The sequence below is a fragment of the Barbus barbus genome (assembly GCF_936440315.1).
Source record: "Barbus barbus genome assembly, chromosome: 43".
Classification (NCBI taxonomy): Eukaryota; Metazoa; Chordata; class Actinopteri; order Cypriniformes; family Cyprinidae; genus Barbus; species Barbus barbus.
Window position 1 is genome coordinate 7,534,966 of NC_136721.1, and position 26,199 is coordinate 7,561,164.

The following is a 26,199-nucleotide window of genomic DNA, read 5'->3' on the forward strand; positions in this document are numbered from 1 at the left end:
ATGATTTGATGAGATTGATCATTTTCACGGATTGGTTCAGCACTGAGTCAAAAAGAACCGGCATTTTTTTAGCAGCTAGTGCTTCGCGATGAACCATGCAATGTGTCCATTTCACAAGTGGAGCTACTTGCTGAACGCGAGCAGCTAGGCCACGCTCACGCCCCGTCATTGCCTGCGCACCATCCGTGCATAGGCCAACACATCGGTCCCAAGCCAAACCATTTTCACGGATAAAAATATCAAGGACATTGAAAATGGCTTCTCCTGTAGTGTGTGACTCAAGAAGCCGGCAAAACAGGACATCCTCCTCAATCGCCTTGTCACGCAGATACCTGACATAGGTGAGGAGCTGTGCCTGCCCAGCAATATCAGTGGATTCGTCCAGCTGCAGCGTGTAGTAAGGACTCTTTTTTTACGAACTCTATCAGTTGCTCTCTGATATCATTGGACATGTCTATAATTCTGCCAAACTCAGACAGCTCCGTCAGGCCAAAGAAGATGCTCACAGAAAGGGGGATAAAGTCTTGTACAAACAGGCCAAATACACACTGGAAAAGGAGATCAGAGTGGCAAAGAGGAATTATTCTGACAAGCTCAGGAACAAATTCTCTTCCAGTGATCCGGCTTCAGTGTGGTTAGGATTGAAGGACATCACCAGCTACAAAACACCACCCCCCAGCACTCTGGAGAATCAACACCTGGCAGACGACTTAAACGAGTTCTTTTGTCGTTTTGAACGATCACCCCACACCCGCCCAGAACACCCCTCCACACAACCATTCACACCTCCAGCAACCCCTCTCTCCCCCACACCTACAATTCAAATCAGCAAAGATGATGTGTGCCAGGTCTTCAGGAAGAACAAAAGAAGGAAAGCACCTGGTCCAGATGGTGTGTCACCAGCCTGCCTAAAAATCTGTGCTGAGCAGCTGGCCCCCATCTTCACACAGATCTTCAACAGATCACTGGAGCTATGTGAAGTCCCCTCATGCTTCAAACACTCCACCATCATCCCCGTCCCAAAGAAACACAAAATTACTGGACTTAATGACTACAGACCTGTGGCCCTAACGTCTGTAGCCATGAAATCATTCGAAAGACTGGTTTTGGCTCATCTGAAGGACATCACTGGACCGTTACTGGACCCCCTGCAGTTTGCCTACAGAGCAAACAGGTCTGTGGATGATGCAGTCAACATGGGACTGCACTTCATCCTACAGCATCTGGACAGACCAGGGACTTATGTGAGGATCCTGTTTGTGGACTCTGCTTTTAACACCATTATCCCGGAAACCCTTCAAAATAAACTAACTCAGCTCTCCGTCCCCACCTCCGTCTGTCAGTGGATCAACAGCTTCCTGACAGACAGACAGCAGTTAGTAAAGCTTGGCAAATTCACATCCAGCACTCGAACCATCAGCACTGGAGCTCCTCAGGGCTGCGTTCTCTCCCCACTGCTCTTCTCCCTCTACACCAACGACTGCACATCTAAAGACCCCTCTGTCAAGCTCCTGAAGTTCGCAGACGACACCACACTGATCGGCCTCATCCAGGACGGTGACGAGTCTGCTTACAGACAGGAGATTAAGGAGCTGGCTGTCTGGTGCAGTCTCAACAACCTGGAGCTTAACACGCTCAAAACTGTGGAGATGATCGTGGACTTCAGGAGAAACCCCCCTGCTCTCCCCCCACTCACCATTATGAACAGCACTGTGACTGCAGTGGAGTCATTCAGATTCCTGGGCACCACCATCTCTCAGGACCTGAAGTGGGATATTCACATTGACTCCATTGTCAGGAAGGCCCAGCAGAGGTTGTACTTTCTTCGCCAGCTGAGGAAGTTCAACCTGCCACAGGACTTACTGAAACAGTTCTACTCTGCCATCATTGAATCCATCCTCTGCACCTCAATAACTGTCTGGTTCAGCTCAGCTACCAAATCTGACCTCAGAAGACAGTCCGGACTGCTGAGCGAATCATTGGCACAACCCTCCCCACTCTCCAAGAACTGTACTTATCCAGAGTGAGCAAAAAGGCTGGTAAAATCACTCTGGACCCCTCACATCCAGCACACAACCTCTTTGAACTGTTACCATCTGGTCGACGCTACAGAGCTCTGAGCACCAGAACGACCAGACACAGGAACAGTTTCTTCCCTCAGTCAATACATCTCATGAACACTCAATAAATAAACGCAGAACACACAACTAATTCATTATCCATACGATGCCTCCAAACACTGTTTAGACACAGTGCTGTGCACTGAAATGGTTGCCTGTTGCTGATGGAGGCCATCAAGCTTTCTTTTAAAATATTCAGCCGGTTTATTTTTAATGCCAGCATGCTTTGTTTCGAGGTGCCTTTTTAATTTGCAGGGCTTCATACTGTCGTTTGCCAGCACCTCGGCACACATGACACACTGAGGTCTCAGATCAGCCGTGACTGTAAACCCAAACTGCACGTATGCTTTATTGTACCTTCGAAGCTGTTTTGCAGCTGGTGGTGCGTCGGTTGGCTTGTTGGTCCTCACAAGAAATTTCTAAAATTTTGTTACGTGTTTTCAATAAAGTTTAGGCAATATGTAACTGTGTGTGGCTATGTTGAGAGACGTATCAGGGGCTAATCAGTAGGGACTTAGGCATGATCTTTAATTAAACCAACAAAATAATTATTTTGCAGACAATTCAGATTTTATTTTAATACTTAACGATTGTAGTGTGTGTGTGTGTGTGTGTGTGTGTGTGTGTGTGTGTGTCTTAGTCGCGTGGGTAGTTTTAGCGAAGTGTAGCTACTGCCTAGCAGTTAAAAAAAATTACTGGCTAGGGCTGAGATTTGATCTAAACTTTAACAAGAATGTTTGTGGGTTTAGTCTTTAAAAAGACTGTTGGGGTTTTGTAGTAAAGGCCTATGTAAATCGAGATTGATAACAGACTAGCGAGAGCTGGCACAAGCGAACTTGGCAAGAGAGTAGACTAGAGTGAATGGAGAGCTATGTCGTGAGTCAATTTAAATGCAGTGATTTATTTTTGTGTGAGAGTGAGTGAACATTTACATTTACATTTACGGGAACGGCGGCGGCCATGCGCATGCGCGATTCCTTTGCAGCCTGGACGCGGAGGGGTGTGTGTCTCCTCTCTGCTCTGACTGCTGCGCGAGGCTACTGAGAGACTGACCGCCTGTGAGTGCTTTTGGACGGGAGAGGGGCTCACGGCAGCACCCGCTGCTCGTTGAGCACAGTAGGCCTAACTGCAGAGTGATTCGTGCTTTCGAGTCTCCAAACACCACAAAAGTCTCCAAAAACACCAGTAAAAGTCACAGGATTTGTCGCTTTTGACAAAAAAAAAAAAAAAAGTCGCCAGGAGGATGATTTGTTTGTGTTATAATCAGTGCTTGAAGTGGGGGAAAAAGGTGGCGGTACTCTTTGCATTGGCAAATCATTACATTTACTTTACTTTTTACTTTTGTCATTTAGCAGACGCTTTTGTCCAAAGCGACTTACAAATAAGAAAAAGTAACTAAAACTAAAAAGTTACAACTCTATAAATACTATCTACCCACATATTTAAGAAAATAAAGAAATTAAATAAAATTGACACATGCATATAACAACATTTCAATAATAAACATATCAATGAAAAAATTAAATAAAAAGCGATACTACTATCCCTTGCCGGTGTCCCTGCCCGGTGGAGTCGCACGGTAGAGTCGATGGTCTTTACACTCTTTACTTTTTTACTTTTGTCATTTAGCAGACGCTTTTGTCCAAAGCGACTTACAAATAAGAAAAAGTAACTAAAACTAAAAAGTTACAACTCTATACTATCTACCCACATATTTAAGAAAATAAAGAAATTAAATAAAATTGACACATGCATATAACAACATTTCAATAATAAACATATCAATGAAAAAATTAAATAAAAAGTGATACTACTATCCCTTGCCGGTGTCCCTGCCCGGTGGAGTCGCACGGTAGAGTCGATGGTCTTTACACTCTTTACTTTTTTACTTTCGTCATTTAGCAGACGCTTTTGTCCAAAGCGACTTACAAATAAGAAAAAGTAACTAAAACTAAAAAGTTACAACTCTATAAATACTATCTACCCACATATTTAAGAAAATAAAGAAATTAAATAAAATTGACACATGCATATAACAACATTTCAATAATAAACATATCAATGAAAAAATTAAATAAAAAGCGATACTACTATCCCTTGCCGGTGTCCCTGCCCGGTGGAGTCGCACGGCAACATTTTTACAGTGAAAAACAAAACTGGGAGATATTGCTGTTACAACAATTTATTGTTATTTATTTATTAACAACATAAATGTATTTAAACATGTTTGTGTGTGCGTGGCTGCGTGCGTGCGTGTATTTCACAAAAACTAAAGGAAAGCTTTAACTGTAGCCTATATTCTGACTAGTTTATTCGTTTTATATATATATATATATATATATATATAACTAAATACGACCTCACGTTTTATACGTTTGCAGCCTCTGCAACTTCCGTCCGTCATAAAAATTAATTCGGATGGTTCGATTTTCTCAATTTTTCGCATCCGTAGCAAATATTTTGAGGGGTGTTTTTGACAATTGAGAGCCACCAAATGACGAATATGAAAAAACGAATATGACAGTTTCGGACTCAGTCAGGGAGCAAGGACCTTAAACTTTTGAGGCTTGCGCAGCTTCTCGAGGAGAAATCAAACAAATGAGCGCCGTTTTCTAAAGTCTATGAGCGCAGCACACACAAATAAACTAAATTGACATACTGCAGTTAAATTTCAAAATGTGGTGTTTTTATATTTGTAACATTTGAATACAGTTCAGCAACATACATCACACGACCTGACGACCAAGAGAGCATTGACCATCACTTAATTTACCATCACCTCACGATTGAAAATGTGACACTGATTTCATATGACAGTTCAACAAACAAGTTAATAATATTAAGTCACTTACATTTTTGATGAAATAATGACTGTTTTGGTCTATTTTAGCAGCGAAAATAGATCCGATGAATCCAAACAAAGATCACAGCATAGCACATCTCATAGCAACACTCAATCGTGTTTTGAATGATTCAGTGTTTTGAACGAATCGGTTGAGTCAAAGATTCAATGACCCATGCACAAACATCTGGCTGCGTCCGAAATCGCATACTTCCCTACTATATAGTATGCGAAAAACAGTATGCGAGGCGAGTAGTATGTCCGAATTCATAGTATTCGAAAAACAGTAGGCGAGAATTACCCGGATGACCTACTACTTCCGCCCGAATTCTGTAGTAGGCATACGATGGACACTTTACTATCCCATGAGGCCACGGGAGAGGAGGCGTCATATTCGAAAAATGGTGGAAAGCGGCGACGCGGCTGTTTTCAAGTGCAAGTACCTCAGGGTCAAACGTTGTTTATTGTGGTTTAATTGCACTTGTTTAAAATAATCAAAGTAAACTGCTGATTTATTAAAGTTTAAACGTTGTAAATCGATGAGATTACTTCGTGAATCGGCTGTAAAAGGTTTTTGTTTCTATTCATTCTCTCTATATATGTATGTATTCATTGATTCATGTGTCTTTTGTTTGTCCTGTGTATTTTTATATGTATTCATTCATAACAATAAATTACTTTATTTCGTTGCTCCAAATCAGCCTTTGTCACGGTGTTCATAGACGTGTCTTTTTATTCTGAGGTAAAACTTGCAAGCTAAATTGGTGATTTATACTTGCATTATTTGATAAATATTTTATAAGCTGTGGACGAAGGCATGATCTGCGAGAAGCTGACCTATGCCTCCTCTGAGCTGTTGATCCAATCAACGTTAAAACGGCGATGAAAGCGGTAAGAATTATGAGCAACATTGCTGAAGAGTGGGCTCTTTAAATTTTCGCGCTGTTGTGACGACGCATGACACGTGACAACATGAACATGGCGGATGTAGTACGTCCGAATTCCATTCATACTACCCTCATTCATACTATATAGAACGTACTGTTTTAACGGTCGAGAAGTACGTTTGAATCCAAATGTAGTACCTACACAAGTAGTATGCGATTTCGGACGCAGCCTCTGTCTCATTCTTGATGAATCGGCCGTTTGAACGAATCGTTTGAATGAACGACTCAATGACTCGCTTAATAAAACCGCTTATCACCTGCATTTGCGCTCACTATCAACAAACCAATCAAATTTGTTCAAAACGCTTTTTTTTAAATCAGTCCAAACACATTAAATTTTTTATTCAGGAGTTATGTATATACAAAACTATAACTTTTTATGACAGTAGTTTAGTGATAAAAAAATTAGCAAATTTTTTTTTCAGTTTTTTTCCCTCCCATCCTGTGTAGCCTACTCGCGTTTTCAATTCAAGTCTCCTTTATTGTCAATATGTACATACTGAGAATTGAAATTGCGTTACTCTCAGACCCTTGGTGAATACAGTTAACATTTAAGACACTGACAGTAGACGTTCAAATACAGATAAATACAGTTTAAACATGTACATACAACTATACAGATATACAAATGAGGACATTGTAGAAAAATAAAGAAAGAGATAGATAAAGTGGCATAAGGCACATGGCAGATAGAGTGCAAACCAGTTAAATAAAACAAAACTGTGCAGATATATGTGTATATGTATAGAGTGTATATATATAGTGCAAGAGGAGCCTATCAGTCTAAGGACATTGTAGAAAAATAAAAAAAGAGATAAATAAAGTGGCATAAGACACATGGCAGAATAGATAAGAGTGCAAACCAGTTAAATAAAACAAAACTGTGCAGATATATGTGTAGTGCAAGAAGAGCTTATCAGTCTGTTAAAGTGACAAAAGAATAGTCTTTTTTTTTTTATCAGACTATCCGAAGAGGTAGTTTGCAGTCAATGCTAGATGAGGTAGTGATCAATCCAATGCTGCACAAGTGACAGGTGCTGGTCACAGTTTTTAAGTGGGTGGGGGGGTTGTAGTATCAAAGTTCAGTGTTGCATGGGGTAAAAGAGGGGAGGGGGCAAGGACGGGAGGGAGTTCAGCTTCCTGACAGCCTGATGAATGAAGCTGGTCCTCGCCAGGAGACTCCGCAGTCTCCTCCCTGATGGCAGCAGACTGAAGAAGCTGTGTGTCGGATGGGTGGGATAACCTGCAATGCGGAGGGCTTTGCGGGTGAGACGGGTGCTGTAAATGTCCTGGAGGGAGGGGAGAGAGACACCAACGATCTTCTCAGCTGCTCTCACTATGCGTTGAAGTGACTTGTGGCAGGATGCGTTGCAGGCGCCATACCACACAGTGATGCCGCTAGTTAGGATGCTCTCGATGGTGCCTCTGTAGACGGTGCACATGATGGGGGCCGGGGCTCTGGCTCTTCTAAGTATTGTTTATAATCTGAGATAATCCACACTTCAACCGATTAGAATAAATGTGTGCTAACAATTTATAATCATTATTTAATAATGTAATGGGGCGGAAGTTATCTAAAATCTTAGGATCTTTGCCCGGCTTGGGAATAAGAATTAACACTTTGTTTCATAGTATGGGAAAGTTAGACAGTATAACCTCTGTCAAAGCCTTAAATAAAATACATTTTATTGAATCCCAGATTTTTTAAAATAAAGTTTGCCGTTAAACCATCAGAGCCAGGAGATTTGTCAGAGGATAAAGTTTGCAAAGTATTTTCTAATTCCTGTAACGAAATTTTTGCATCAATTTTACAAATATTGTAAACTGGAAAAAAAGTTTGGTTTTTGCCTCATAAATACCTTATTGAGGTGATTTTGAGATCCACCTTTTCACACTGAAGATGATTGAGGGACTCAAACACAACAATTAAAAAAGGTTCAAACATTCACTGATGCTCCTGAAGGAAACACGATGCATTAAGAGCCGGGGGGTGAAAACTTTTGAACAGGATGAAGATGTCCAAATTTTTCTTATTTTGTTGAAATATCATATTTTTCCATTTAGTACTGCCCTTCTGACGCGACAGAAGATACTTGCATGTTTCCTGGAAGACAAATGAAGTACAATTTACCTTGATCTTCAAATTCAAAAAGTTTTCACCCCCGGCTCTTAATGCATCGTGTTTCCTTCAGGAACATCAGTGAATGTTTGAACCTTTTTTAATTGTTGTGTTTGAGTCCCTCAATCATCCTCAGCGTGAAAAGGTGGATCTCAAAATCATACAGTTACTGCTGGAAAGGGTTCAAATATGCAAAAGATGCTGGAAAACTGAAGATTCTGCAGGACCTGGAGGATTTTTCTGAAGAACAGTGCTCAGTTTAACTGTTCAGAACAAACAAGGGACTCATGAACAACCATCACAAAACAAAAAAACAGTCGTAGATCATCCAGGTAACCACACACAGTATTAAGAACCAAGGGTTCCCAAACTTTTGAATGTGGTTATTTTAATAATTTCAGCTATTTTTTTGTCTTGTGGACTATATGTAAACATCTTTTATGGAAAATATCTTACTCAGGACAGTACTAAATAAAAAATAACATGCATTTTGTATGATCTCTCTTATTTTGGTAAAATTATCCACATTTTCACAGATTCTGCAAGGGGTTCCCAAACTTTCAATCCCCACTGTAAGGGTCATTCCTGGGATTCGGTAACATTTAAACTTGGAATTCAAATTTTTTTCAACTACATGTGATTCAACTTCTAAATACCCCACATCATTAGGCGCATGTCTAACCTCCAAAAAAATTATATTTTCCCACCTCAGGCATCAAAGACCTTTTATTATTTTCATTTTTTTTCCGATTTAGACACCTTTTTTTTCTCAACCCTGTAACGGACAAAATGGGATTGGTTTAAATAGGATTTTATACAGAAATTGTAATAAAACAAACATGTACCAACTGCTCATAACATAACAGATAACAGATAACAACTGAATGATAACAAATGCAATATTTATCATATTCACATTTCTATAGGACTGAATCTAAAAATACACAAATTGTGTGTCTACAGTCTCTTTATTTTTGTAAAAAATATTTTTAATTTAAAATTTGAACTAAAACCACAATTTTATTGTTTTAGCCCTTAACATGTCAGATGGTAATCAGCAAGAAATACTTTTGTTCTAAATTGTCTTCCCTATATTTTTATCTAAAAATATTAATGTGACGGGGTTGAAGACTGTAACACATTTGAAGGGATACATTGCCTTAAATTTACATTTTTGGTTTTGTTTCTCTGTCATATTGTCCCCTTGTTTCTGGGTCAACATATCTACATGGCCAACATTGTCTTTCTGGTGCAAATGAAGTTGCAGTTTCTGATGTATGATGCTTGTCAATGTTTAAGTGGACACATTACATCAAAAATTATATTTAAAACAAAAATAGGAGTTGTCGTGATTTTGGAGTATATATATTTACTGAAACCATGACTATTTTTTTTGTTTTCATTAAAATTATTAATAAATGAAGCAAATGACTCAACCCTGTCACAAGTTTATAGCCCCGTAACAATGAGAAATACAAACATTTGTGATGGGGTTGAGGTTTTTCAATCAAAATGGCCATTGCTCCTCATGTAGTGTAGGAGAGTAGACCATATATAGCAGCAATAAAATAATTACATTGTATTCACTTATGGATTAAAATAAAATATTGAAAAAGTTTTTTAATTTTATGTGACGGTGTTGAGTTGTTAAGCTTGACAGTACCCTCAAAAATATGAATAAAAAGTACGATACTACTAACCATTTTCTGCACCACTATTAAAGAGACCTGAATGATGTTTTTTTTGGTAAATGATTTCACATATGAGTGGAGTCTAAATTATTATGGGCGTAGAATGGTTAGTGTGACAGGGTTGAGTTCAGAATGAGGGACACGATTTTAAAGTCTGTTTTTATCAAATATTTTTTTTTTTTTTTTGAAAATATTTTTTTTACAAGAAAGGAACACAAATAAATGCTAACATTGTTACCAAAAATCACAGACACTATGCACATTTTGTTAATAATTTTCTAAGTACAAACTCAGTGAAGTACCTTAGGGACAAACAAAATGCTTGGTTTAAGATAGATATTAAAAGCTAAAAAATAATAAAATACAATAATTATTTTTATTCATTATAATGGGCATCCCAAAGTTTTGTGAAAAGCTTCTAACAATTAATTTAGGTGAATTTAGGTGAAAGAGTATGCTGTTGTATTTGACGCCATACCCCAACAAGTTATGGGTCATTCCTATGATTCGGTAATATTTCAGTTCCCCATTGTTTCTAAAATATTACCGAATCACAGGAATGACCCATAACTTGTTGGGTTATGGCGTCAAATACAACAGCATACTCTTTTGGAGTGAAGGAAACCTTTAGGTGCAGATCCCCCATACGCGGTTTTGCTGAAAGACGGAACTGACGTCATTGTGGAAAGGCGGGGTTGAACTGTTCGGCTGCTACGTAATGACGTTAAAGGCGGTGCTGGTTTTTTGAAAGTGGCGGGCAGGGTCTTTCTTTAGAGAAATAGTGATTCTCGGATTTTTTATGACAGAAACGGTTAACGAAGTCTGTCTTTACATAAAATAGAGGTATTGTGGGAGTGCGATTAAGATCGTCGTATTTTATTTAAGATTTTTTCGATTTTGTGTAAAAAGGAACTTTTACTGAGCTTTACTCGAGCACGACAACAACAGATTGTAGCGTTGAAGGTAACGAAGTTAAATGACATGTGTTTTAAACATACTTTTTTGTTGTATCAGCTCCTTGTTTTGTTTGTGTCTGTGTTGTTTAGTGCAGATGTATGATTGTATGTAGAATGTGTATGTGAAGTTGCACGATTTTGGCATTAAGACCGTTCAGGCCTAAGGGGCCTTGTTGCATAAATCTGTTTTTTTTTAATTGTCTTGCATCTTAGACTAGTCTTGAAAGTTAAATCGGTTGCATACAAACTAATTTTGGATCAAAAAGTAAGACTTATTCCCCTTTGGCTAATTTGCGATGCATGTTGTATTGTATGTATGCATGCATGTAGCTGTTATGTATGAATGTATGTTATATGTGACATTCAGCTGCACCACAGAAGTGGTTTGTTGTTGACTTTGACTTCTATGGCAAACTTTAATCCGTGGTTTTAGGAAATAAGAGATACTTCCACTGGAAGTCATTTCTGTTAATGAACTGTTGGAGAAGCTAGGATTTTCAAAACATGCAATAATTAATTTCCAAATGAAAAGTAGTGTGAGCCATAGTTTATAAAGGCTGCCATAGTATTAATATGCAGGCAATTAGTGATGTTGAACATGGTGTTCAAGTAAAGTACAAGATCTTGACCAGTATCCCTTGCTGACCAGGATTAACCCATGACCCATGAAATTTGGTGAATTTCAAAATTTATAACGCATGAAAGCGGTGAATTACAGAGAGTGCTTTTGGGCATGATTTTTCATGGCAGATTCCGATTGCCATGTTTGAAGCAAAATCAGTCCAATCCTGGGCTGCAGTTCCCAAAAGCATCATAAGCCTAAATTGATCGTAGCTTCGTTGGTGGCAGTGCGTCTACAATCAATTTAGGCTTACGATGCTATCTGGAAACGCAGCCCTGGCTAATGGCCAGTTGATTGTTGCATCTCCACACTCAGTTTTTCTCAAACTCTGTACAACACATTCTATACCAAAAAAGTAATGCTACTGAAAGGTGTTTTGTAATTCTTGAAGATATATTATCCTATTTTATTATTGTGTTGTAATGACTGAATTTATATTGATTTAGACATATTGATTTGGCAGCAGTGCGTTGTCAGTTTTGTATAAAGTTAAGTGACCAATTTTTTTCCCACAATGTTGTATGACATTGTGTTTCTTTTCACAACCATTAGATGCAACCATTGTGCAACAGGAGATCCCTGGTGTCTTTGGTTGAACAGACTGATGCTTAAACATTATTTTTTTATTTAAGATAATGGTAATGCTTATGTAACCAGTCTGGGCTTGTCCTCCTTTGTGCAAACTGGCTTTTTCAGACAATATGTGAGTTCAGGTGGTAGGCTAATTGGTGATATAACTTTATCTGTTCTTCCAGTATGACCAAGGAGGATGAGAAAGTAATTCCTGTAAGGGTTGCCCTGAGATGCCGGCCTTTGGTTCCCAAAGAGATCAATGAAGGATGTCAGTGCTGTCTCACTTTTGTACCTGGGGAACCTCAGGTCTGTGTCACGAGACCTTGCCCATTTCATTCACATTTAAGCATAAAAAAATTATGTTGTTAAATATTCATTATATCCTGTTTCTCTTTTAGGTGATCGTTGGCAGTGACAAGGCTTTCACCTATGATTATGTCTTTGACCCCACAACAGAGCAGGAGGAAGTATTCAACACTGCTGTGTCTCCGTTATTGTCGGGACTTATTAGAGGTTTGTAAAGCAGCCCCACTAGAATTTTTTTTTTTTTGGTATTTTTTTTTTCTCTTCCTGATTTCTGCAGCACAAAGTGGGCTAAATCTGGTCACACCAGCATTTGTTGAAAATAGAGAATTGTGTTAGACACAATGGGTTGCACAGTGTCAGTGAATCAGTACAGTGTCTATTCCTGTGACACTGATTTTATATATATATATATATATATATATATATATATATAATATATATACACACACACACACACACACGTGTGTATATATATATAATCTGATTATATATTTTACTTTTTTTTTTAGTGTTATTTTATTTGTATTTTTTACATTGTTATATACAAGTTGTATCTTTTGTCTGTGGTTTATAGTATTGTATCTGCATGTTTTATTTTTACTGTTTGTAATATTATCAGGAAGTGCATTCGCTTAAAAACCACCATTTTAAAGGGGTCATTGGATGCCCATTTTCCACAAATTGGTATGACTTTTCTTAATGAAAAGTTTATAACATACTTTGGTTAAAATTTCTCAACGGTAGTGTAGAAAACACCACCTTTACCCTGTCAAAATCAGCTCTGTTTTCAGCAAGCTGTGTTTTTAGTGCTTCTCGCTTTAAATGCTAATGAGCTCTGCTGACCTTCTCTTCCGTGGTGGGATGAGCAGTACTGTTTACTTTAGCCGCGAAACTGGCTAACTAGCATGTTATAAGGAAAGGTGATTTGCAAAGATTCATAAAAACCGTTTATACTCGCTTCTTCTGTAGGTGAAGCTGGATTACGAATGATTCGCGCGAACAGACTCATTTAGGTAGATCGGGGATCAGCGCATTCCCTTCAAAATGAAAGTAACATTAATCCTCTGCGTCTTCAGCGGCTCAGATGTCAGGAGTAAATCATGACTGCTTTATTCATTATTACAACCAACAACAAAACCCCTCAATCGCTTAGTTGGAGGCATCATGTCTTCCCCTGCACCGGAGGCAGACAGCTCTCTCAGCTCACTCAGGGCGGGTCTAAGGTAAGACGGCCTTGTCAATCAACTATCCTGGGAGCGGCCAGTACAGTCTCAGAACAGCCTGATTTTGAGAGAGATTTTTATCATTATAGGATGGATGTGTACACACACTGCCAACACGCATTTATGTTCAAACAGAGTGAATTTTGCATCCGATGACCCCTTTAAAATCAGTATAGATCAGGCACCCTCAAACAGTGGATGCGGCACCATTTTACAGTTTAAAGTGAGCAGCAGGTTAAAACAATCGGGCTATACAGGGTTTTTCCTTGCTCAAAATGAGGTGGAGATGGTACCCTCCTAATCATGGGCACACCTAGGCACACTTACAAGCAACATATATTAGTTGTTATACTAATTTGATGATTGAAAATGACAGTTATAAACTTATAGCATAATTAAAAAGCTAACTTGTTTAATATTAAGCATAACATCAGTTTGTGTTAATTTACAGTTAACAAACAGCTAATTTGCTTAAACATTTAAACCAATAACAGGATCATATCTTTTTTTTTTTTTTTTTCTTTTTCCTTTCCTTGAGCACAGGTCTGAAAAAGTCCATAGTCACTATGAGATCATCTTGTGACTGGGCATTTTCAGACCTGTAGATCAGTTACTTTGCTCCGAAATGGGGACTTAATTTGTTACAGTGTTCTTCTTGGCAATCTGGGTCACACCATCACACATGAGTAGGGGTGTTTTTACACCTGGCTTGTTGACTTGATGCGTTTTTTTCTCTTATTTGCTCTGTTCGTTTAGGCATATAAGAACCATGCAGTTCATAATGGGAAATGATGCAATGATGATAATGATGTTTGCTTGCATCAGTGTGCAGTTGAAGATCGCCTCTTCATCTTTAAACTTTGAGCTCTACTCCCTGCATTACAAGAATGCTGTCCAGACAAAACCCTTATTCACGCTGTAACTGCATTATAAAATATAGCAAACCAAGCCAAGAAAGGCACGTGACTACCTGACTGAATTTAGTCGACAATCGAAAGCCCGAAGTTAAGTATACTTTTGCCATCTGCGTTCAAGCACTGCCTGTATGACACAATTTTTGTCATCATGAGGGTCTGCGGTCGTCCCGTGTTCAGTCAGTGCGTGTACAAAAGCAAATTAGTGATTTGAGCGATTAAAAACACAAGTCCACTAGATCGTCCGGTGCATGTACACTATCAACTCACAGCCAAGGAAGCCTCACAAGCCTCCTTAAAAAAAAAAAAAACCCTCACGCACGAGGCGGAGTGAAAGGTGCAAAGTGAAACCCGGGCCTGGAGGCAGCATGAAATTTGGCAGAGGCAGCTGTCGCTGAATTTTTTATGCGGGAAAAACCCTGGCTGTATACACAAGCAGTCAGGGTTGTTTATGGCAATGATCATTCAGCACTATGTCCTGTGTTTTTACCCAAAGCCAAACTTGAATCATTCAAGCCTTTTCTGCTGCCCTGCTAAAGATGTAATGATGCGCTAATTTCAACAACAGTATTATAAGCATAGTGAGCAGCAAAATAGATTGATACTTTCCAGGGCTCTAGACTGGAACCAAACTGGTCGCATTTGCGACAGTTTCTTTGAAAATGTGCGAGTTAAAATTTGATGTGGTCGCATTTGTGTGAGTGCATGGTCTGCGCTGCTCTAAAGCGTCTGCTCCATATGGCGTGCGTTGCAGAGCCGCGGTACATTGTAGCAGGAGTCAGAATTCACTGATCACGTGAAGAGAGGCACTTTCAGTGCAAGCTCTTCAGGTGTAGAGCCTGGCTTATATTTGATATCAGAACGAGCGTGAATGTGAGAATGATGCGAATATCGAGGAAACGATGGAGGATTTGGTTTTCAAGCTAAAATAAAAGACTGCTTCTTAAATCAGAGGTGGTGAACATGTTGATATTCTTGTGAAAAAATAAAAAATTGCAAGTCCTGTCACCGACAGCCAGTTTAGTTTTACTTTTCTTTTTGTTTTCATTTTGAAAAGCTTATCTTTGCTGTTTACCTCACATTACGCTATGGAGTCTTGCTTTAAATTTTTTTGATTTCTCAGTGTTTGCTTAACATTCTGTAATTTATTAGTCCGTATATAGGCCTAATAATACTAATAATGCAGCATGTGGCGTATTCCATGCCTCATCTTATTCGTTTTTGTTAATAGACTTTGTAATCTAGTTTGCCATTGTAGCCGCCTGTTTTACTGTTGTTGTGCTTTTTAATAATAAAAAAAAAAAGAATCCATCTTTTGTTTTAGTCCTAAAAGTGAAAGGTGTATAGATATAAGCAAAACAGACAATTATCTTTTTTTGTAAAACTTGACAGCAAGATCGCAAATTCGAAAGTAAAAGCATCAGAAGCCTGGCTTATAACATAGCAAAAGAGGAACACCTGTTCACAAATTTTTTACTTTATCTATCTCTTTCTTTATTTTTCTACAAATGCCCTCATTTGTATAGTTGTATGTACATATGTTTAAACTGTATTTATCCGTATTTGAATGTCTACTGTCAGTGTCTTAAATGTTAACTGTATGCACCAAGAGTCTGAGAGTAACGCAATTTCAATTCTCTGTATGTATGTGCCGTACATGTGGAAGAATTGACAAAGCAGACTTGACTTGAAAATTCAAATCGCAAATAATACTACTGATGAAAAAGAACATGTTGAATGTTAACCACTTTCATTACCATATAACTATAAGCTATGATAAAAGTTCATCAGCATACATTGATTAATCCCATGTTGTAGTGCAAAAAAAACAATTGCGACCAAATTATGTGCTTGTGCGACCAACTGAGAAAGCAAAAGAGCGACCAGTGGAAAGAATGATTCTAGAGCCCTGCTTTCACTAAAAACGCTGCAGAGAACGAGAAACAAAGAGTTATTTTTATCTGTCATATGACTCAGGTGGTCTGACTACTCAAATAAACCAGGTTTGCGACCTTTTATTTTTTTTCATCTAGCATTTAGCATGTTAAGAACATTTCATTGTAAATAGGCATGCTAATTTTAACCTGTTAACTCACAGTAAGAATGTTGACCGATTTAAAAGGTAATTTAATTGTTTTTTTCCATTAATTTAAGTATTTTAAAACGTTTGCTGTATAAAGTCCACTACACACATCAAACGAAATTGCGTTATGGAGAGAGAAAACGTAAGTTGCATTTTATAATTACATTCAGAAGTAGGCCTAATGCTGACGCAAAATGTTTACAAACGCTATAAACACAGCTAGACTAGACTATTTTATTTTCCCTCACTCCAAAAAAACTAATTTAATTCAGTTCTAATCTAATTGTAATAACCGAAATGAACATCCGTAATCGTAAACATTGTTCTAACTGGGAACATTACTTGTAGATAGCAAGGAAACGCAAATAAAATCATGAAAATACTACTGAAACTACTTCGTCCTATGGCTTTCTGCCATACGTGGGTATCTAAATGTAAAAATAATAATAGCGTAATAAAACATCTGATGTTGCCTTTTAATATTCATATCCAATTGCTTTGACAGCAGGGCCCAGTATGCTCATGACTATTTTGACTGATTTAGATTTTTTCTTTTTTGTCTTGCAAAGTACTGCTGCTCTCCGGATGGAAATTTATAACTAGTCTATTGTCCAGACTGGGAAGGAAATGTATACTAGACCTCTCTGAACTTTGATTGAATACCCCTGGTAATACAGAGTTCCACACAAGGAAGATTTAGAAGTATGACAACTACAAGCACAAATATGCAAAAAGCATACTCATGTGTGACCTAAAAAATATGTATATGTATGAATATGTGTGTTTATGGTGTATTCAAATAAAGATTTATTCAGGAATGAAACACCACAATGTTGCCTTGAGATGCACAAACATTCTGATCTAGCTTTATATGGAGCTCACTTTTTTTGGCGAAACAGGCAATATCTTGTCTAAAGTGTCAAAATAAACAAATTCAGGCGTCAGTGGCCACTCTCATAGTGTATGACAGTGGACCTTCTCGGATGCTCCAGCAAAGTTTCTCCGTATCCAATCTTTTTTTTGCCTCAAATTCCGTAAACACGGAGTCGTCTCAGGAAATATCTGCGTCTACACGGAATCACTGAAACCGACTGAAAACGATGTAGTACACATGCCAGACCAATATGTGGCGCTGTAATTCTGCCACAGAGATACACAAAAAAACAGAAGACTTGGACCATGTGCGTAAACCTTGCGCGCTGAATATAAACTAACACACAAAGCAGAAGATTTTGCTTTAATAAAACTAATGAGCTCAGTAGGTTCTGCAGCACGAACACAGGCATGTAGTCTGACATTGTTGTCGCTGTTATGTGACGTAGCGGTGTCCGATTAGGGGCGAGACGTGGGCTGATGACGTCATCGTTTCAGAAAATATACGGATTCGCCGTCCACACGAAAACATGAAAACGGCGTTTTCAAATTTATCCACCCTGGGACCCGGTTTCAAAAATGATCGGTTTCACTCTTCGAAAACGCTGGTTTCGTGTGGACTAAACGCCTATACGATAAAAAAATGTATGCGTATACAGAGAAACCCGTCTTCGTGTGGACGGGGCCTAGAATTACACTTTTTGCTATGCTTCAAGGTTCATGTGAACTGACCTTTTATGCAAACTGTTATTGTGTTGGGTGCGTACTCGAGTTGAAAATGACACATACAACTTACCACAAGTAATTTTTTTTTTTTTTTTTTATCTTGACCAATCTTAAAGGGATAGTATACCCAAAAATGAAAATTGTCATAGTTGGTTCATCCTCATGTTGTTCTTAACTGTTTGTTCTTCATCTTGTGTAAAACAAAATTATATTTTATAGTTTAATTTTTTTGTTTGTTTGTTGGTTAACCTTATTGTTTGCATTTGCAGGTTATAATGCCACCGTTCTGGCCTATGGGCAAACAGGGTCAGGGAAGACATTCTCTATGGGTGGCACATACACATCAGAACAAGAGAACGAGTCCACAGTTGGCGTCATCCCACGAGTAATACGAAGAATCTTTCAGGAAAAGTCTAAATGTGCAGACTGTGAATTTTTGCTGGCTGTATCTTACCTTGAGGTATAAATGCTTGTGTACCATCATCTTGGTCTCCTTTATGGATTTAATTTATGAAGTCAATATTCATTTTGTGTAACTCAAGGGTGGTGTAATTCTTTTAAACTTAGATTTACAATGAAGAGATCCTGGACCTGCTGTGCACATCAAAGGACAAACCGATTATCAGTATCAGAGAGGATCCAAAAGATGGAATTAAAGTGAGTTGTACAACCTATAATTAGAAATGGTTAATAAAATAACAATTATCATGGATAAATTTCAATTTGTTTTTGCAATATGCAAATAATGCTGCATATGCATGTCAATGGTACTGGTGCCAATAACAATTTGCTAAATGATAAGCATTGTCATTTCTGTTGCATGTGAGAAACATTAAACTGCCAATGTGCCAAAAACAGACCAAAACAGAGCTACTCCTTTGAACCATGCCACATTCCCCTTTAGCAGCTCTGCTCAAAAAGAGTTCAGAACAAATGTTTACTTGCAGACAGTCTTGATCACACAACCACTAAACAGTGCTGTGAGATCCAGTGAAAAGCATGCGAGTAACAAATGGCTATAACCTAAAAAAACAATGGACGGAATGGTCCTGAGAGCGCTGCACGAGCTCGCGGCGCCATCTGCAGGACCATTAAAAGCGTTCAAATGATTCAAAGCGCCAAACACAAGTAGAGTCAGCACTGAAACTCAACCCAGTGACTTTTTATGAATGGCGGTGAGAATTGGCGATTGCTAGTGCTGTCATAAAATTTGGAACGTTTGTGATGTAATTATGTAATAGGCTGTAGTAGAGGCGTAATGGCCATTCAAAGCGAGGGGGCACGTGCCCCCTCAGATTTTTGAGCCAAGTGGATTTTGAAAGCAGCTTCCAGAGATGTTCAGGTGAGTTCAGGGCGCACGCTCGTTGACTGAATTCCTTGGCGAATTCTCTCATCAGAAGCAACAATGTATTTCTTTTTCTAACGTTTAAAATTAGACCACATTACCTTTTGATTTCATGAATGTACATAAATTACCTTTTTTTTTTTTTTACGTTTTTTGTCCATTTATTTACCCATATGAGGAAGATCAGGTGACACCAGTGACAGTATAACACCATTGACAATTTTCATGAAAAATGCATTTTACAAACTGGCTTTTGCAAGGTATCAAAACATGTTGTCAATCATGGTATACTCACTAAATTAAGTAGTTTAATCCATTTGTATTCTAGTTTTTTACAATTCCCTAACAATAAAGCAGGTCATATCAGTGAGTTTAACTAAAAGCTTCATATGATATGCCATTTACATGATATATTTGATAGTTACACACTATTAAGTAACACTATAATAGAAAAACTGTTTTGGACCTATTTTGAGGTCCAAAACAGAAAAACCTGTTTTGGACCTCAAAATAAAGCACTTTTTCTCTGTACATGGCTGTGGTGACGTGCAGTTTTGTGGTGTTTGGAATTCTATATAATTAAATAAAAAAAACAAGTGCATTATTTCTGTAAAGGCTATGGACAGAAAAATGGACATTTCCATATAATGACCCTAATAGAACGTTAGACTAATTTGCCCATCGCCCATTATAGATTAACTAACATGATATATAAAGGTGCAAATTGCATTTACTTAGTATAATTACTGGGAATGTTTCGAATAGCCTAAAAAAGAAAAAAATTAAGTAAAACATTAGCCTACTGGTGTGCCCCCTCAAAAATAATAAGTACATGACGCCCATGGGCTGTAGTCTTGACACGCTACATGTCTGCTGCTGTTAAGTGGGATTTATACTTTTGCCTTGCTCTGCTTCGCGAGCCTCCGCTGACTGCACGCGCACCTTCCCAAACAGACAAAGCTTTTACTTGTCACGTTCGCCGTTGTACTATAGACCCTTTTTCTGTTAGTAAACATTGTGACGTTTTTCTGTGGGTGGAGGCTTAGGTGGTGGCAGAAAGATCTCACTGACCGCTTCATTAACGCTAGCTTTGAAGTCTGTTAGCTTGTTTTTTTTTTTTTTAACAATAACTGGAGAAATTCCAATTTTACCTGCACTGTCTGGGACTGCGATTTGTTATTTGAAAAGGTTAATTTTAATGTACAAAACCAGATTGGCTGACCCGCACACGCATTTTCTCAAAGGATGGACGATCTGACAGGATTACCTTTGGTTGAGTGACTCGCATCTAATGTGTATATTAAAGACAAACTCACCGTGTCTGTCGTCATGAAGATATATATATATATATATATATATATATATATATATATATATATATATATATATATATATATATATATATATTTCAATTTCAGCAGGCAACTATTTTTACAGCTACATTATTCCAACAATTACTCATAATATACATACAATTACATATGATTAAGCATATAAATCGGCAGTTTGTTTTACACACATGCACATAACAAAAGACAATACTTTATTGAACCTTTTCTGATAAGAAGGGTGCGCTGCAAATGCGAGCACTGTTGACGATCGTTTCTGTCCAGTCCACTCGGTTTATCTCGTTTAACCACAGCTGTTGTCGTTTTTTTTTTTTTTTTTTTTTTGTCTGGCAGTGTTAAAATTTCAATATTTCAAAATTCTGAATTTATTCTCGCAATTCCGAGATATCTCACAATTCTGATAAGAAAAATCAACTCGTCATTCTCTCTTTTGAGTTTATATCCCACACTTCTGGTGTTTTTCCCCCTCAGAATGGACAAACTTGCTATTGTTGTTAAATCGAGTTATAAAGTCCGAAATATGAAATATAAAGTTGCATTTGCGAGAAAGTCTCAAAAAAAGAATTGAGACAAAATAGGTAACATTAAATGTAAAATGTTATAGGTTTAAATAGTATTTCATGCTGTAACTGTAGGGCAAATATAATGTTCCCAATGAACTGTATATGTGAATATTATGTAGACCAATTGTTTAAATCTAATTTATGCTTTAAAATTAGAGTAATCATAGCAGGTTTAATTCATTAGTCTGTCAGTTTAAATGTCTGCGTTTGGCTTCAAATGGCGTTTTTGACGACAGTATTCTATAAAAATTATTTGCATTCCGATTCTGACACCCAAAGGCACACAAATATATTTGATCTCTTATTCCGTGGATTTTTCCTGTGTCACTCTGCTTGTTACCGTGTGTTTCTGCCACCACAATGCGCGCAGCTGCTAGAGACGTAACTGAGACGTCTACACGAAATTGGTCTATAGAGTGGGGGGAACTATGACGTCACTTTGTAGGCGAATCGGCTGTTAGCATGGAACTGGTTCCCTCGACACAAAGCCAATAGGATCGCTAAAAATAAGCTCTTTGTTCAGTCATAGTTCATGAAACTTACACGTTTTGTCCATCAAGAATCTTCACAAATAATAAAACTTTGACAAATTTTGAAGCATAAATAAAAGCGACAGAACTAAAAAGCTGAACTTAAGCTATAAATGAACTACTGCATCTCGGTCACTCGCCTTCAATGTCACCACCACAGTGCTCCTGACAACGTTTTCAAACTTTTTTAACGTTCAGTGAAAAGTATTTACTCTGTATATGAATTTTAATCCACGCAACATAAACCGTTTCATATAAATTGGAATAAATACAAAACTAGAGCCAAACTGAAATGAGACAGTAGTAGTAAATAGTATAGTGAATAAATGAAATAATCTTAACTGAAGGACATTTTAAAGCATGTATTTCTGTACATTTCGATATAAGGTGCATTAAAGGTCAATAAATCCTTGATTAATATGAATATTTTAATTAAAAATGTATCCCCCACATACTATTCAATAAAATTCTAGTGCATTTAATATATTAAATAACAGCAGAGTGAGAGAGTTTTTGGATATGGTAGGATTAAACTTATTTTAGTGAACAAAGTACCACATTTTAGCTCTCATTTTGTTTGGGTGGTTACACAAAATGTTAATGTTATTGTATCTTTGCTTCTAGGAAATCCTCAATCTATATGCTTTCTAACAGCTTCATGTGGCCGTAAACAATTTTAATGTGGCTTTAGGCACTATGCATCATTAAAGTTTCACTTTCACCACGTAAAGCCGGTAAATGTGGTGTTTACATGTAATAATCGTAATATGAGTTTACTAGGGGTGCTCCTATCAGCATTTTTGAGAACGATCACCGATACCGATCTATTTAAAGCCTTCTATTTATTATGTCGAATTATTTATAGTGATACGCCAATCAGGATTTTTTTATTCAGGGCCTGAATTTCATTTTTGAGGATTAATTTCCCCCTTGGGTGACAATTATGTGAGGGAATTTTTTAATTTGAGGGGTGGAGGGGGCATTTAGGGCATTATTTTTATTTTCACAATCGTGCAATAGCTTACACACAGCATAAGCCTGATTTTGTGAGCTGTATATGAGGTGGCCTTTTATACCAGGTTCAAGTCAAGTCACCTTTATTTATATAGCGCTTTTAACAATTTAAATTGTCAAAGCAACTGCACAATATCAAAAAAGGAAAATAGTGTCAATGTAAAATGAAAAGATTGAAAAGATTTTCAGTTAAAGGCATTTCATTATTGAATTCAGTGATGTCATCATCCAGCTCAGTTCAGTTTAAATAGTGTCTTTGCAATCAGGTTGACGATATCGCTGGAAATGAAGTGTCCCCAACTAAGCAAACCAGAGGCGACAGCGGCAAGGAACCAAAACTCCATCGGTGACGGAATGGAGAAAAAACCTTGTGAAAAACCAGGCTCAGTCGGGGGGCCAGTTCTCCTCTGGCCAAACGAACCAGCAGTTCAATTCCAACTGCAGCAAAGTCAGATTGTAAGGGCTCAACTGGTTCCAGTGGTCTTTCCCGATGGCTGTCTAAGTGGCGGGGTGCTTACTGGGGATCTGTCTCTGGCGCTCGTCCTGGTCTCCGCTGACGTTCAGGGCTGTAGAGGTTGTCTCTGGGTGCTGATCCACCATCTGATCTGGTGACTGCAGTGACCATCTGGGCTGGATACGGACCGGATCGGGTGGCTACGGTGACTAGGGATATGTCCCCGGGGCTCATCCAGGTGTCCGGCCTCCGCTGACGATCAGGGCCACATACATCATCTCCCGGCGCCGATCCACCATCTGATCCGGACACGGACTGAGAAACAGAATAGAAACAGACAAATATCAGCGTAGATGCCATTCTTCTTATGATGCAACGAGTACATCATGTGTTATGGGGAGTGTTCCCGGTTCCGGTTGATCTAATTAATGCAGCCTAACAATTCTTTAACGGATGTGAATAATAGAAGTGTATTAGCGTGTTATGTGTAAGCCAGGTTAAAGAAATGTCTTTTTAATCTAGATTTAAACTGACAGAGTGTGTCTGCTTCCCGAACAGTATTAGGTAGATTGTTCCAGAGTTTGGGTGCTAAATAGGAAAAGGATCTGCAGTCGATTTTGATATTCTAGGTATTATCAAATGGCCAGAGTTTTGAGAACGCAGCAGATATGGTGGACTATAGTCTCAAAACTCTTATCACATTATAATGTGATAAGAGCTCGCTCAAGTACTGAGGAGCTAAGCCATTCAGGGCTTTATAAGTAATTAACAAGATTTAAAAATCTATACGATGTTTGATGGGGAGCCAGTGCAGTGTTGACAGAACCAGGCTAATATGGTCGTACTTTCTGGTTCTAGTAAGGACTCTAGCTGCTGCATTTTGGACCAACTGTAATTTGTTGATCAAGCGTGCAGGACAACCACCCAATAAAGCATTACAATAGTCTAACCTTGAGGTCATAAACGCATGAATTAGTATTTCTGCATTTGACGTTGAGAGCATAGGTCGCAATTTAGATGTTTTTGAGATGGAAAAAACGCAGTTTTACAGATGCTAGAAAGGTGGCTTTCAAATGAAAGATTGCTATCAAACAGCACACCTAGGTTCCTAACTGATGACGAATAATTGACAGAGCAGCCGTCAAGTGTTAGATAGTGTTCTAGGTTATTACATGTGGGGTTTTTAGGTCTCATAATTAACACCTCTAATTTTTCAGAATTTAGCAGTAAGAAGTTACTCGTTATCCAGTTTTTTTTTTTATATCGACTATGCATTCCGTTAGTTTCTCAATTTGGTGTGTTTCACTCAATTTTCAGTTAAAGCTATTTCATTATTGTTCACACATAGGCCTACTCCATTTACAGTGTGTATGCAGTCCATGTGTGCAGAAGCAGCACTGACTGTGCTGCTTCAGGAGTCTGCAACTGATCTGTGAAACACAGTAGACTTTAAATGTATGCATTTATGATGTTATTACTACATTTTCGTTTCAGTCCATGTTCAAACAATACACGGTCACTTTAATTCAGCACGTGCAGTGGAAGCGATCTCTGCACTGCCAGACCTGCAGTCGTGTGCAGTGTGAACACTAATCCGTTATGAGTGAAAAAATATGCACCGCATGCGCACTGCAAATGGATGTGAACCTGGTGTTGTGTGTATGTGTGTGTGTGTGCTCTGCACGAGACTGCTGAATGGTTATAACACTGGCAAGAATTAAAAAGAAATGCAATTCATAAACTAGAGTGACGACGCGACCCTGCCTCGATTGTGAAAGTGTAGTGCAGACGCGATTTGATTTGAAGCCGTTTGCGCATTTTGAGAGAGGAGAGCGCGGTGATTCACTCAGTCAAGTCAAAGTCTGCTTTATTGTCAATTCTGCCACATCTACAGCACATACATACAGAGAATTGAAATTGCGTAACTCTCAGACCCTTGGTGCATACAGTTAACATTAAACACTGACAGTAGACGTAAAAATACAGATAAATAGTTTAAATATATGTACATACAGATATACAAATTGGACATTGTAGAAAAAAAAGTGGCATAAGGCACATGGCAGATAGTGCAAACCAGTTAAATAAAACTGTGCGCATATATATATGTGTATATGTGTATATATGTATATGTAGTGTAGTGCAAAAAGAGCTTATCAGTCTGTTAAAGTGTTAAGAGCTCAGAGAACAGTCTTTATTCAGACTGTCAGAAGAGGTGTTTGTGACATTACGTCTCTCATAAGGTTTTCAAATTAAGTTATTTAATGAAGACATGAATTGTACCTCACCTACAGCATTATAATTATTTCACCCACGCCGGACAGAGACTGAATTAAGAAAAAAGTTTCCGGCCAACTGGAGTCTAATGGCGCTTTTCCACTGCGTGGTACGGCACGCTACGGTTCAGTACGGCTCACTTTTGGTGGGTATTCCACTGGGTACGGTACCTGATACTTTTTTTAGTACCACATCGGCCGAGGTTCCTAGCGAACCGTACCGTTACCAAAACATGACGTATAAACTGCTGATCACGGATTGGCTGAAGAAAATCGTCTCTGCCTGTGTCTTGAGTTTGCGGCATGAGACACAACAGACACGCTAGATTTAAATCGGTACAGCCAGCGAAGGATCGAACGCAACTGTTTTGAATGAGCGCACCTTTCTTTTAACAACTAAAAAGCTGTTTCGTTGTCTGTTGAGGAAATACAGACTGTCCTCTCGTTGATAGCCGAGGAGCGGATCCAGCGAGAGCTTGATGGAGCGACGCAGAATGAAAAACTTTTTCAGGAGTCACGGCAGTAGAGGCGGCGCAAGTATAACAGCACGTGAATAATCCCGCCCACTCTAAAGCGGTACTAAACTGCAGTGGAAACGCAAACCGAGCTGAAGTGTGCCATGCCGTTCTGAACCGTGCCGAACCGAGTCGTACCACGCAGTGGAAAAGCGCCA

The 26,199-nt window shown here is 38.5% G+C and overlaps 1 protein-coding gene across 1 annotated transcript in view; it reads left to right on the top strand.

The window, feature by feature from the left end:
• Positions 1-10,397: 10,397 nt before the first annotated feature.
• The window catches only part of LOC306862117 (chromosome-associated kinesin KIF4-like), a 121,234-nt gene continuing 105,432 nt past the window's right edge, over positions 10,398-26,199 (top strand). Inside the window, exons 1-5 of the mRNA XM_079404759.1 lie at positions 10,398-10,682; positions 12,053-12,176; positions 12,269-12,383; positions 18,265-18,455; positions 18,563-18,652. Of these exons, the coding sequence (XP_079260885.1) occupies positions 12,054-12,176; positions 12,269-12,383; positions 18,265-18,455; positions 18,563-18,652 (519 nt within the window). The 5' untranslated portion in view covers positions 10,398-10,682; position 12,053. The remainder of the gene's footprint in view (positions 10,683-12,052; positions 12,177-12,268; positions 12,384-18,264; positions 18,456-18,562; positions 18,653-26,199) is intronic.